This window comes from Hippoglossus hippoglossus, chromosome 13, assembly GCF_009819705.1.
Source record: "Hippoglossus hippoglossus isolate fHipHip1 chromosome 13, fHipHip1.pri, whole genome shotgun sequence".
In the NCBI taxonomy this organism is placed as follows: domain Eukaryota; kingdom Metazoa; phylum Chordata; class Actinopteri; order Pleuronectiformes; family Pleuronectidae; genus Hippoglossus; species Hippoglossus hippoglossus.
Window position 1 is genome coordinate 7,587,083 of NC_047163.1, and position 15,047 is coordinate 7,602,129.

General features: G+C 41.2%; 1 protein-coding gene across 6 annotated transcripts in view; it reads right to left on the reverse strand.

The window, feature by feature from the left end:
- Positions 1–5,676: 5,676 nt before the first annotated feature.
- Positions 5,677–15,047, reverse strand: part of synrg (synergin, gamma) — a 33,524-nt gene continuing 24,153 nt past the window's right edge. For 3 of the 6 annotated variants that reach the window (XM_034603729.1, XM_034603728.1, XM_034603724.1), the window contains 8 exons: positions 14,771–14,934; positions 14,593–14,646; positions 13,830–13,926; positions 13,350–13,498; positions 12,979–13,089; positions 12,751–12,789; positions 9,067–9,099; positions 5,677–6,758 (listed from right to left, as the gene is read on the reverse strand). In XM_034603729.1, coding sequence (XP_034459620.1) covers positions 6,627–6,758; positions 9,067–9,099; positions 12,751–12,789; positions 12,979–13,089; positions 13,350–13,498; positions 13,830–13,926; positions 14,593–14,646; positions 14,771–14,934 — 779 coding nt within the window. In that variant the 3' untranslated portion in view covers positions 5,677–6,626. The remainder of the gene's footprint in view (positions 6,759–9,066; positions 9,100–12,750; positions 12,790–12,978; positions 13,090–13,349; positions 13,499–13,829; positions 13,927–14,592; positions 14,647–14,770; positions 14,935–15,047) is intronic. The other 3 variants (XM_034603726.1, XM_034603727.1, XM_034603730.1) reach the window with 3 other exon arrangements.

The following is a 15,047-nucleotide window of genomic DNA, read 5'->3' on the forward strand; positions in this document are numbered from 1 at the left end:
CGAGGTTTAGGGGAAAGCTCCTGTGTACCACAGGGTCGACGGCTCCTTCCTGTGACCACACTATGTTATTGTAGTGCTTTTTGATGCTGTATTTAAAAAAAATAATAAATCTGCTGCCTCAAGGGAACTGGCAGCTCTATGATAGATAGATGCTTGGGACAATATTGTCTATCCCACTGTTTTTGCCTTGTGTCAATAGGTTCCAGAAAGATCTTTAGTGGTGCAGCACTTTCCTGAAGAGTCACAGAGTCTGAAAATCCTACTTCTGCTGTCGTGTGGTGGCTGAAATGTTCACTTTGCTGCATGTTAGTTCTGAAAATACAGAAGTACAACATATAGTTGTTGGAGTGAGACGAAGTGTAAATCACAATACAGCACTCCATCGACAAATACAATGTATTGATTCTTGCTTATCAAACATTAATATGTATATTTAATTCTTAAAGGTAGCCCCTGGAGTTTTCTTGTAATCAAACAAAAGTTGTGTGTTTACTGACCGTGTGAGTTCCTGTGGTCTAATAATTGTTTTTCTTCAAGACTCCAAACACTGATAGAAAACTGCTCCACAGTGCAACTAAAGGTAGAAAGCACTGGGTACTTTTAACAAAAGATTTACTCTTACGTGTCCATTAACGTATCTGAAGTCATCGTTTCAGAAGTAGATTCATCAGATGGCTCCTGTCACAGAATCACTCATACTGTGATTCCACCGTTATCATGGGCAGTGATTGTATCGTGTTGTCTTTGTGTTGTGATTTACCTTCTTGATCTGTGTCGCCAGTACACCACATTACACTACACTACACCCATTACACTACATTACAATACACACACTACACTAGACTACAATGCACTGTACTACACACACTACACACACTACACACAGTACTAGACTACACACACTACAATACACCACACTACACTACACACACTACAGTATATCTGTGGTCGGACATGTGACAGCAGGGATGTTGTGTTCAAGTGCAGCAGAGTTGACATTTTCAACACAGAGCTTGATGAACCAATGCTTTTCTGCCATAATAGATTAAGTGTGATATAACAAGTTAAATAGAAAAGAATAAAAGTTCAGGGGTAATTTATTTTAGAAGGAGAAATTAATTTTTTTCCGGTAATCTGTAATCTGACATTTCAAATTTGTTTCATGCCCCAAGACGATGATATTAAAATAACAAAATTTAAAAAAGATCTTGTGTCAGTTTGTGCTGAAATTTCAGAATCAAAATGTTTATTTACTTAAAAGTCGACAACATTTTATTATCTTTTATTTTTAACTCTACCAGGAGACGTCTCAGATGTTTTCTTATGAACATGCTGCAGCGTCTCCTCCTCCGAATGCTTCTTGATGCCCTTTCTGTAGAAACATCTCCCCCTGAGATGCCCTCAGGTATCACAGAGCCGCTCTGTCATTCATTTTCATTTGCTGTGGCCACAGAACAGCAGGCAGATATTGATGAGCACCATTTGTCTTGTGCCCACACTTCTGAGGGACCCGCAGAGTGGTCTCTTCAACCAATCCCATTACCCACAGAGAGGCTGACAGACCAACCACTGAGGGGACACTCAAGCGATGGGCCCAAATTATACACTGCACTATTCTCTCCGAGCAAAACAAATAAAAATGGAATCCTTTTCTTCTTCTTCTTCTTCTTCTTCTTCTTCTTCTTCTTCTTCTTCTTCTTCTTCTTCTTCTCCTCCTCCTCCTCCTCCTCCTCCTCCCTGTGTTCATGTGAGCAGAAATGTTCAGGGCAGAGTCAAAAGCTAAATGTAAACACATCCTTCACTAGCAGAAGGATATTACCAAATATCATTAAAGTGGTAAGCGGAGCCATTTGCATCTTCCTGAGCATCGGAGCGGACCAGGCTCCAGCGGTGCGGGCCACGCAGAACCAACGGCGCTGATGGAAGTTTCAGGAGGCGACGTTCAGATGACAGCTCAACGCAGCAGGAGGCGTCCGACACTGGTGAGCTGCAGCAAACTGTCGTGTGTTATTCTCATTTTCATTTTACATTCATCATTAATGTTCAGATGATAAAATGTCAACGTCCTCAAGCACATGATGGCGTCTCCAGAGCTTTTATCCACCCGACAAACCCAACGGGAAGCTACTCGATATATAATCATTCAAAACCTTTAATTCAGCATCAAATCCTCCCGTTTGAGAACCTGAAATAATATTTATTAATACTAATATTGACATAACTATATTAACTTGAACTTTTGTACGTAAGTGCTGCCCATTGGTTGTAAATAAAGATGGACGACTTGTCTTCTTCCTAAAAGTGAAGCCAAAGTATCTCAATCAGCCCCTGGTGGCCGACTGCAGCATGGGTCATAAATCCTGCCTCCTCCATGTTGGTGGATGGGACATGAACCAAACTAAAAAGTCAAAGCTCATGTTGAATAGACCAAAAATTTTACATTAGATTTTTGAGGAAAAAAACGTCAAATTGTTTAAATACTTCTTCCTCCTACAATTAGAGTAAATAAACCAATAATCTCAGTTTTGTATGACTACCACTACTACTACTACAAATAATAATAATAATAATAATAATAATAATAATTGTTGGGTTGTTCTCAAGGGCATTTTTGCCTGTGAACATAATATTTATAAAATCCTGTGGCTCTGTCATTGTTTCTGAATGTAATATCTGTCTGTGCAGATTTGACTTCAATCTCACAATACGATCCTCTGCTGTAGGTTGCAATGAATCACTGAGTCATGGTTTCTCTCTCGCTTCAAATTATACAGCTTTGAATAATTCACTATAATCAGCAGGAGCCTCAGCACCATTCCCGTAGCAATAGTTGTCGATCCTGCGTTTCCATTTTAACTAGACTCTCAGAAAGCTGGTTATTAATAAACATGTGCTGCTTGGACTGCTGCTGCACATTGGAGCTTGTTATAGTTCTAGTTTGACAGCTCCCTGCAACATACTTTATGCTCCAACTGTTGGAAGTTAATTGAAAGTATTTTTTTTACTTTTTAGTCCCCGAACAGTTACAAGGGAACAGCTACACAGAGAAAAGTGCTTGTATGACGGCCAACAGCACGTGAACAATCGTCCCAGAGGAGTTTTTAAATACTGTCAGTGCCTCATGTAAAGGGAATAAAAAAGTAGAGCTGAAGCAGGAGTATAATAAAAGCTGATAGTGGCGGAAAGCAAATCAAGTACTGAGGTACATGTACTTCATTTGAGTATTTGCATTATTTCTACTCTGCTACGTTTCAGAGGGAAATATTGTTATATATATACTTCACTACATTTGACAGCTATAGTTACTTACCTTTTTATTTAGGTTATTTTTCATGCAAGATATTTGCTGCTTTTCTAACAGGATGAAGTGTCTGATGAAGCTATTTTAGTTGTAAATCTGATCCTATTTTCTTTATAAAAGATGAGAAAAAGAGTAAGAAAAACAACATTCAAACCTGCACGAAAAATATCTTTTTCGTGCAATATCTTTTTCGTGCAGGGACATACTGTAACTTATTTTGTCTTGTTTTCAAGATACAGATGTTTGCTTCATGTTTACATTTCTTAAATATTTAAAAACTGGTTCAACTACAACATTTTACAAAGTATTTAAAGTCCTAAACTAAATGCACCAGTAACTAGAATGACACAAGAGCTCATATCTCCTCCGCAGCCAAGGTCTTATTAAACCACATTTAAATTCACTAGATCTAGATTTTTGTATGGATCTGCACCACATATTCATAAATATTGATCCCCAGAACATGTCAGATTTTTCTCATAAAGATCCATGAATTATTCTCTGAGAAATCACATAAAATGTTGAAAAATATCCAGATCCACCCCCCGATTCAGATCTGCACCATGGAATCATAGAAATCGATTCTGTCCTTTTTGCGTAATCCTGGTAAACAAACAAACAAACAAACCTTTTGGTGGAGGTAAAAATAATAATCGAATATACTGTGTATCAGTGGGAAAAGAGAAAATCTGCATGATGACATTTTGTCATTTGACGCTTTAAGCACAACAAAACCACACAAGAGTTGAATGTAGGATTTGTACATCGCTTCAGTGTTACTGAAGTAAATGATCTGCGTTTCTCTTCCACCACTGAAAACACACACAAGTACTTCTTTTCAGTATCAGATATTCTATCACATGTTGTTTCAATCAATTAATCATTCCGTCTGTAATATGTGAGACAACAGTGAGAAATCTCCTCAACCATTACCCAGAGACCAAGATGCTGTCTTTAAATGTCTTGTTCTGTCCAACCAACATTTCAGGACGCAGGGATTTTAAATTCAAATGAACTTGATGTGCAGAGGCAGCTCTTTTAAAATCAATAATGTGATGGACCACGGCCACGAAATACCAGAGAGCAGCGGTCAATACAGCCCAGTATCACTGTAATCTCACTTCTGTCCCGGAGCCACGGTTTCAGCAGCACAGGCGTGAGGATGACAGGCACAGGGAGGTGAGAGGCTGGCTGCAATTCAAATTACACAGCTTCCCTCAGTAAGATTTCAGCATTTGGAATTTTCTGTAATCCCGGTGTTCAGCGTGAGAGGAGGGGAATTCATTTTCTGCACGAAATGAATTAGGGAACGGCAAGAGATAAAATGGATGTTGGAGAAAACACCTGAACACAAGTGAGAGCGATAATGAGACTGGTTTCACCGGAGCCCCCAGACGTCTCATTTCATTGGCTGAGCTCAGCCCGCCGGCGATGGGCCCAGCGGGCTGGTGGAAGGGGAATTTATTCCATTTTGTTGAGAAGTGCTGGAGATGAGGCCTCTCCTGGCCGCAGAGAAAGTACATTATTGAGTGAAACTATCGAGCTAAAATGTGCAGAAACATTCATTAATTTGGAGGAAGACGCTTCCTGGGCGAGGAGGGAGAATGAAAAGTAAATGAAATGGCTGTGGAAATTCAAAGTGGTTGTTGGTTACCAGAAAATCGTTTTCACAACCCGAAAAGAAAAAAAAAGCAGATTTTAAAGCTAAAGGGGTTGGTCGATATTTGGGGAGTCGAACAAAAGGTAGATGAGAAGATTGATGCTAGCAGGAAACTAAATTAGCATGGCTCCTACCTAGCTCCTTAATTATATATTTCTAATTAATTTAATCTATAAAAAAATCCCAAAGTGTAAAAGTAAATACAGCAAAAAAAATGTAATCACTCATGTAAAAAGTTCCTCTATTCCTTTCTTTATTTACTTGTACAGCTAATTAGTCATCAGTAACATTGGACGACATGACAGCTCCCAAAAGTGAAGCCAAAACATCTTGATTGCCCCCTGGTGGCTGGCTGCAATATAAGTTTATATACCTCGCCTCCTCCATGTTATCAGATGTGACAAAAAAATAAAATAAAATCACATTGCATATTAAATAATTATTCCTCAAATTGTTTCTGTACTGTTAGGTATTTTTTATTCCACGTGTTTGTTCACATGTTCATGTTAAGTTTGTTTTTTTAATTAATAATTTAATATTATAAAAATGGTTTGACACTTAATGATTGAGAGGTGATGATTGGTTGAGAGCGTGTATCAGCGGGACCTTGATACTGTGGCTCTTAATTTATAAAATGTAGTACATAAGGTCATGTGAGTTTTATTTTGAAACTTTTGAACCCATTCTCTCTGACCAAAATAATAATCCGTGACACTTTAAACCATATGCATACTGATTTATTTACTTCACATTCACATTACAGTTAGTCATTACTGCACTGCTACAGCATGAAACTGTAACATACAAAAAGTGCTTCTGCAATTTGAGTTCAGAATCACAGTCAACTTCCTTCCAGACTTTCAGGTTTGTTTTTGCACACAACACCAAGACAGAAAAATGCACAACCGTTAACGTAGTTCCCTTCAAGTCCCGGAATCACAAATGCCTATAAAATACAATTTAAATACCCGGTATCAGGTCAGACAGTGCAAAAGACATTCAAAGCAGTTCATTCAACACAGATCATAAAAAGGTAGACGTCTGCCTTCCAGCACAGCAGAGATGGTTCGAATGCTGAAGATTTACAAGAAGATAGTAAAACCACAACAGCCACAGAGTTTCATCACAACAGACCCAAGGAACGTAATTCAAGCACGATAAGAGGCTCGTCATCCAGCAGCTCGGGTTCCAAGGGGAATAAAGGAAGTCATGAATAGAATTCCTCTCAAACAGAAGCAACAAGTGACATTAAAAAGATGTTTACAGACGTCCTCCGCCAGTGTTTCTCATCATATTGCACACCTTATAAATACGATTATTTATTCTGCTGCCGTGGAAATCATCTGACAGAGCATCATTAAATTAAATCACCTTCAGTTTTACAGTTGACCTACATGTTAAAGGTGATATGATGAGAGGGCAAAGGAGTAACAATAACACCACGGATGGTAAATATTTAGAAAGAGGACGTGAACGCAGCCTAAGTTCACTAAAGTGTGACGGAAAAGGAGGTTTGAGGATATAAAACAATAAATACAGAGGGATCCAGTGACTTCAAACGTCCTCCTTTCGCTTTCTGCCCAAGGTGAGCGCCCCCCGCGGCGGCTCCACCTATCTGATGGTGATTAGCCCGTGTCTTGTTACCATGGCAGCCGCAGCTCAAGCTCAGAGCAGGTCAGGCAGGATGAGGCCCGGGGGTTTGGGCTCCACACAGTTAATCCAGAAATTGGCACAGCTGGCGTGGTACTGGTGGCGCCCATACAGCAGCCTGAAGTTGTCCGTCTCAGAGTTGAACGCCTGTCAGAGTGAAAGGGTGAAATATGAGAAACCCCCGAATCACGAAAGGCGAGAAATCCATCCGTGCGCACAGGAGGAAGATAGATGTCTACACTCTACTGCAGCACTAATAACAACAGAGGGACTACAAGTTGGAAAATAGAGTTTAAAAACACAGCCGGACTTTTTGACACTCTACCTCAACATCAAAAAAAAATATCCCATACAAATAATGTGAAAAAATAAAACTAAGATCATATTAAAACTAAACTGCAGTGACTGCTATGTGACAACTTACTGCTACTGAAGAGATGCATAACTAAAGCTATGTTACCCTTAACTTTTCACAGTGTGCATCATCTACTTATATGGAGAGACAATGGTCCTGCTAACTGCTAAATAACCATCTGTGTAGCCTCTGATTAGCGAAATCAAATCGCGTTCAAACTTCATTTAAAAATCACATTTATTGAATATTTGATCAAAGAAATTAAGCAAGGAAAATGAAGTAGAAACGAAATCACACAATGTCTATTCTGCCTTTGAGATAAGCAGAGTTGCAATGAAAAAAAGTTAGTGATGATGATTATTAAAAAAAGACTAACAGTCCTAATAGTGCATAGAATAAAGATCTAGTGCACAGTTTAGTTCTCATAGATAGATTGTCTCTTCAGTGCTCACTCTGCTCTGCTGTTATACTTCATTTCATCACTGCTTACCTGCAGGAATCACTACAAACACACTTGTGATTGATCGACCTCCTACATCGTTAAATAAGGTCACAAATGTTGATTCAGAGCATGAATCACATCTTTCCTGAGCACAGCGGTGCCACAGCTCAGCTTCTATGTTCATGACCCTGCAGCACATCCCAGCAAAGTTATGCATGAGAAAAGCCACCTCTGGTAAAAGAGGATTTAGATTTGCAGGGTCTTGCAATGTCTACTAGGAAAGACTCAAAAGTTTTACTTTCCACTTTGTTAAAATGGCCTGTATGAAAATGTTTGTAAGTCCTTGGGGGGAAAAAACGAGGGTGAAAACCTCACTTAAATAATACAAAACAAGTGTAAATCTCTTTAGAGCTGATGCACGAGCCCCATGCTGTGAACATATCACTGATCACGTCTAAATTTAAATGACTGTGTAGAAACCGAATAAACAAATCTACAGACTTTCAGCAAACCTGAATATTAACACTGTTTTCTGACTCATGTCTGAATTCAAAGCAGCAGGTTCCTTGGTGCTGTGACACACTTTGCTACTGAAGAGACCTGCGGAGACAACACGGCCTCCTTGGTGTTTCTGTGATTGTGGCAGAATAAATAAATGTTCCCCACATGACACTGAAAGAGACACGGGGAGCTAAGACCCAACACGGACTCAGATACATATTTGGCTGCATCTGCTCGTGTAAGTGTTTCATCGCAACAAATCTAAATTTTAATAACCGTAATGAACGAGCAAGGTGATGCAGCAGCTGAACACTTCTCAAAAAACGTTTGTCGCTGTAAATTATGTTTTCACCGACAATTAACGAATGAATTTGAATTTGAAACACGGAGCTCTGACTCTCACTCTGCGAGTCGGCGTGTTCACTGGTCCCAGCTGTAGCACAGTGTGTGCAATCAGGAGATGCTAATGTGTGCGACGTGCGGTTTGAGAGTTTGCATCCCCGGTGAAATACTGGAGCTGGAGCCAGAGAGAGAGAGGGATGAGTCATGTGCAGTGAATCAGAGCCTCCCACACAGGAGGAGAGGGGACACATTCAGGAAAGCAACAGCTCCATAGAAAACAACCACAACACACCGTGAAGCCAGATACGTCTCTTCCACCTGCCCGCTGGATGAAGGACTTTCTCACGCTGAACTCAACACACTTCCACTCCTTCTCCCGCCCTCCTGTCAGAGGTCTTTTGTGCCCTGACCTACTTCTCTCTGCTCTTGGGACTTCCAACGCTGGAAATGTTAGAGGGTGGTCACACAATGACGCACTGTATAACCTCCTGTTCTCACTGCAGAGCCTTTCCTTCTCAAACTCTCCAACTTCTCTCAGACTTCACCTTCATGACACCTGCATGATTTAAACTGGTGCTGTTTGTAATTAAACCTCTGAAACAAGAGCCCGGGTATTCAGGCTCTCCAACCTGGAGCTGGTGAGATAAATGAGCGACTGCTGATTCACCTGACCTTTGTAGCTGCATTTAAACGCTGAGGAGCCAGACTGAGCCACCGCCTGATTAGATATTAAAATCGGCTTTGAATCTACACTCTGCTGTTCTATATTATCTGATATTCTTATAGGAATAAAAAAATAAAAAAGGCATAATTACCCTTGACTTGCTGTCATTGTTTTTAGTCAATGCCTGTAAGCATAAGGAGTCAACATGTTGAGGCATATTCATGCAGAGCCCGGAGCAAAGAAACGTGTGCACAGAATGACAAACACAAGCAGAGCAAACAGCGAGATAAACTGTTTCAGCCGGACAGAGCTCCCGCTCACCAGAACGTCTGGGGGTGAAAACATCAAAGAATCGGAGTTGTTCAGGGTTCGGACACGTTTTCTGAGGCGATTGATCTTTATTATTGATCGAAAATTTGAGTCTGTGGAAGGTACGTTCATAGCATCAGAGCTCGGTTACTGTTGTTAATCGACACATCTGGGCCGTAGGTGGAAGTAAACAAGCTGCCATTACTGCGAAGGCACTTTCTCTAGTAAACCCACAAATAACACAGGGATGAAGAAGAATTGGATTGTTTAAGGATTTTTTCCTTTCAATAAAACAGAGCTAAAAAAAAGCTGAAACAATAAGTTGATTTGTCGACTGATTGATCAAAACACAACACAATATTTTGGACATTTGAAGAAAATATTGTGTATTTTGTTTTTTTAAATGGCCAGATTAATCTTTGGAGAAAATAACCACTTGTCACAGCCATTGTTATAACAGTTTCAACAAATGGGCTGTTCTGTTGAATGGAAAAGTCACTAAATCTAGATTATTATTATTAAATCCTCAGGTTTTTATCTATATTCTGATGCAACTTGCCGACAAAGACGCGACCAGGAGCCACTGGAAACAGGAGCCACTGGAAACAGTGCGATCCGTTGTGTTTACCAGACAAAATCCCACCTTTAATGTGTCATGTGCTTCTGATTTAGAACCAGTGGAGATTTTAAAACCATTTTCTGACATTTGTAGTTAATTATAGTAAATATATAAAAAAATCCTTAGTCTAAAATGGCAGTAATGGGTAGTTTCAGCCCTATTCTTATTTTAAGGAAATGTCACATTTCTTGTGATTACAATGCAAGAAATAATTATGTTTAATGATTTAAATTATAAGCTTGAATTTAGCTCCTGCTGGTATTAATGAGCTAATGTGGGCTGTGGACTGGACAGACACAGTTCTTCGGAATTAGTATCTCACAAAACCTTTGTTACGACCAGTTCCAGACAGTTTCGAGACCCAGTAAAAGCCAGCTTTATCTGCTAAGAGGAGGCATCTAATAACTGTGATTAACCATAAAACATCTCTGCTTTCACTGTCAGTGAAAACATTTTCTGTTCAGCTCTCCACCGCAATAATGGCAGAAGTGCAGGACAACCCATGGATCTGTCCGTTGTAAATATTCAGTACAGGGGAAAATAGCAGGGAAATCTACAATCATTTGTGATGAGTTTTTGTTCATCTTTTTTGGGGGGGAAATGGATTTGATCAATTCCCAGACTTTTCAGATCTGGTTATTATTCCTTTAGCCGTGTAAGAACCCTGCTAACCTGCCCCATCAAAGCATGCTGCGATTGGGATGGGCAAACTAACAACAGATTTATGAAGCTAAATGTTGTCGAGACATTGAACATTCACAGATTAAAGTGTCAAAGTTTGGATCGAAACTCGAATCAGCTCCACGATCAACACCGCACACACTCAATAATCAGTCTAAATCCTTGAGGCGCTTCAGGACCTGCATTAATATAAATAGCCAGAAATGCTAAATTATTCAACTTAAAATCCTTTTCAAGTGCTTCTCCCTATAATTGCTCAAATTAGCATTTATCATTTAGCGGAGGAGCTGGAGCCTCATTAGCTGAGGAGTATCGCTTATGATAAAACTTTAAAACTGCTGCTGCCTTTGAGTCGCACACTGAGATCAGATTAAGCAGCTGCCGGTCGCCCATCCCGGCCTCCAGCCGACCCAAAACTACTGCCCCAACAGGACCAGGGTGAGACTGAGATCTTCAGCCCTGACTAAATATTACAATATGATTATTTGGCTGAATTTGTATCAATAAATCATGACCATTTATTAAAAAAATTAAAATTCACAGCATGAATTGAGCAGGAGCCATTAATCCGTCAAGCGTTTTTCACATTTCTTTAAAGCCACTGGCACATCAACAGCTCCACCCTTCTGTACCTCTGGTAGAAAAACAAATCAGTGCCTCTTCACTAAAGGACAATGCAACAATCAGCGGCGTCTGCTGAAGCCAACGTGTTTTTTCACTTCATTATACTCTGAGGGGTTGCTATTCTCCACTTGGCTTTTATGCATTCTTACCAGTGAGGCTCTGCCAAAAATGTAATTAAAAGATGGGTTATTAATCTCATGCTAGTGGCACAGAGAACAAAATAAAACTGCATTAATTTCAGCCTGGCTGTATGCACGCAAGAGTCAGAGGTGTGAGCGAGAGTGTGTTTGTGTGCTCAGGTCTATTATCAGCTGCACTCCCTGCTTATGACTAATGCGTAAGCCACATCTGCTCGCAGCCTAGATGCCTCTCAGTCAGCCATATCTTGCCCGCACCAACCATCTGGCTCTGGCGGAGCAGCGGAGGGAACACAAGAAACAATCAGCACCGCCACCCTGCCCTCGAAACCTGCAGGGTGTGTGAATACCATTAATGGCCCACGTCGAAGAGAATCACAGCCACCGGAGGTGAGGAGTTAGACACAGAGTGATTCTGCACATAGTGCCCCAGTCAGAGTAAATAAGTGAGCAGAAACACTGAGGGTTGTTAGCAGAAAGTCAGAGAGGGGAGGAGAAACCTCGAGATGGAGGCGACAGAAGCGAAAATGAAACCCTTCCAAGACAAAGTGTTGGTGGTCTTGAAGAACCAATCCCAGAGTGTAAAATCCCACCCTGAGGTGCCAAAGTGACAACGCTGCTCCCTCACTTATTTCAAGAGCACACACATCATTATCCCTGGACACTTTCTGTATAAACGCCGGGAGACAATGACCTACATTGACAGTTTGCTAAACCCCACCCTCTGTGATTAGCCAATAATAGGCAACTGTAACTAGACACAAGGTGCCTGTGTCGTCTATACAAGTCTATTGGCTGAGTCGTATTTCTCAGGAGTTGAGTCTCACATGAGCAGCTCTGTCCTTCTCTTTGTGGGATTTGGTGGAAGTTTTACACACCAGCCACTGTTACATGAAATAAGTTTACATCGTAAAACTGCAACATACTTTTTGGAAAGACTTACAAGTCTTCGACCTGGTTCATCAGATAGTGAGGATGCTCACTTTTTCACTGAAAGTTTTAAAAACATCTGGTACAAATGAACTGGAAACATTGACACATAAAAACATTCTTTTCACAGACAAGATTTTCAAATCAATTCATGAAATGAATGTTGGCTTCTTTTTAGTCAACGAAAAATCGATGGTCACTGGCTGGAAATGAGAAGCCGCTCGTGTCCACTTCTGTTTGAAATCAATGAACCACTGAAAAGATACCGAGAGCTTTTGGTGGTAAATCTGCCCTGATTCTAAACTTTACTGTGTTTGACCTGTGGGAGAATGAAACAGCCCGAGTTACTGTCAATAACTAGTGTTGGTGGGGTTTAGTGAACAGTCAATATACGTGTGTTTTTGGTTAATATACTGTGTTTCCAGGCACTGGAACTGAGTCACTTTGGCCCCCGCTGGGCTTATTGGTAAGAGAATAGGACCCCCAGGCCCCCAGTGGGACAGCGTGGGATGAAATTAGGTTGACAGTTTCATACTCGTTTAAACAGACGTCCAATAGTGCTTTCTTCTTTGTTCTGCAAGATGTTTCAAAGTCAAAGAAATGTCAGTCGTTACTTGCTGATGATGAGAAGAACATTTAATTTAACAGTTATTTTGTTTGCTTGTGTGTGTGTGTGTGTGTGTGTGTGTGTGTGTGTGTGTGTGTGTGTGTGTGTGTGTGTGTGTGTGTGTGTGTGTGTGTGTGTGTGTGTGTGTTTACACACCTTGCTGCGTGAATCGACGTTGAGCAGACACACTCCACATGCCAGCTCCTTGGCATTCTTGATGCCGTGCCTCAGAATACAGGAGGAGAAATCTAGGGAGCTTTCATGAGGCTACACACAGGCACGAACAGAAACACAAACACAACACTGGATTCACTAACACTTCATTATGTTATTGGCAGCCAGTCTATTGTGAATTGAACTTCAATACTCTATTACCATGTGTTCTTGAGTAACCTGCACATGAGCATGTAAACAAGTCTGGGTGGTGATAGAACACAGTGAAAGCAGCTGTATACATGAATAACAGTTTTCTGAGCTTTGCAACTGTCTCGCTCTCTGGTAGATTTATTATTTTTCGAGTGTCTTACAGCGAGCTTGGCCAGCGACATGAAGCCCGTGAGGTTGTTCCATACACGGCTGATGTCCTTCAGCAACTGTTGCAGTTTCTCAGAGCTCACTGCCGTCGCCTTGATGCCCAGCTCCACACGCCTGGTGACGCGGTACACTTCCACCACACCTGAGAGAGAGAAATATAATAACCACAAAATTATAAATATAATGTTTAGTTGCTCTTTTGTGTTCCATTTTCTGTGTTTCAGTTGCTGTGACACGTTTGTCGCTCATAGCTCGTTAAAAGCAGAGAAACACAATAAGGGAGCAGGACCTTGTCAGACCAGGCAGAGATAAGCCATCACATCATAGCTTGTTCTAAACTAGTCCTTGGCCCTGTGTCCTTCACAGGGTCGAGGCCACTCACAGAGTTCTTTAACAGCCTCTTGCTCACAAAATGAAGCTAGCATTGGCTTGTATGGCGGTATAATGGTGCACTGTGGTGTGTGTTTCCTCACCCAGCAGGTACTCCATTCCCTGCGCAGACTGGATGACCTCGGTGCAGACGGAGGAGCTGCTGATGCTGTTCAGGGTGTTGTTAGCTTTGGTGATGACCTTAGTGCAGGAAGACAGAGACCAGAGTTAGTGCTTAGACACAATTTCAGCTCCTCATGGTCGTCATTATCATAAAGCAGTTGACCAGCAGTTTGTCACACTTACAACCTCAGCTAAGAAGTGTCCTGCTAGAAAAATATATTACTGATTCAGACCAGATTTGGGCTAAGAGACAACTGCGAACTTCTTCTGGGACTGATTTGTCTTGTTCACTGTCTCACTGACTGTTGGAATATGAAGAAGACAAATTCTGCTGATATTCAGGTTTATAATTAGAGTTTTCATTTGAAAGGGTTTACATGCTCCAATGATCAGGAAACATCACTTTCCTCATAATGTCCATTGCTGCAGCTCCTCTTTTCAGCCGCTGTCTTAAACACTTGGTTTAAGCTCCTGTCTCTGTCAACCCCCCCCTCTGATGAAGCCCAGTCTGATCTGATTGGTCAATCCCTTCCATGTCCTAAATCCTACAGTTAAGCTTCCGGTGGTAAATAAGCAATTTGTCCTAAAACATAATTTGATTGTCCTTCACTAACAACAGGTTGAAAAGCATTTCAGTGGCTTTTTCTCTCCTTAATTATTCTACTGTTTGTTTAGTATAGTCCCTCTCACAATACAGTCTCACCACGGGACGAGGTCAGACACAATACACAAACACATACAAACCTCCAGAGCACTTTCCAGACACCTCTGCCACTCGTATGCGTAGCGTTCGCTCTCCTGCAACAACACAGCACAAAATTATCTCGAATGAACACAAAGACAAAACAGAACAGAGGACAATTTTCCTGAGTATTGAGCTGAAGTCTGGAGGTTACTAGGCACCAGATAACACCCTCCTCACCTCCACTTCCCCAGTCAGGTCCTTGTACTTGTCCCTGATGACAGGCAGGGCGGGCTTCTCGCTCAGGGTGTTAGATCGGTCTCTGAAGTGCTGTTCCGGAGCTGGAGACGGCGGCGAACGGCCGATCTCCTTCTCACCCAAACTGTGACTGCGTTTGTGGGAGCCTGAGGCAAAGACAGGAGAGAAGAGAGAGATAATGTTAGCGAGGACCACAAACACATATACAAACTTTAAAAAAAATAATTTCATCAATTTAGTAACCCATGGCGATGACTCA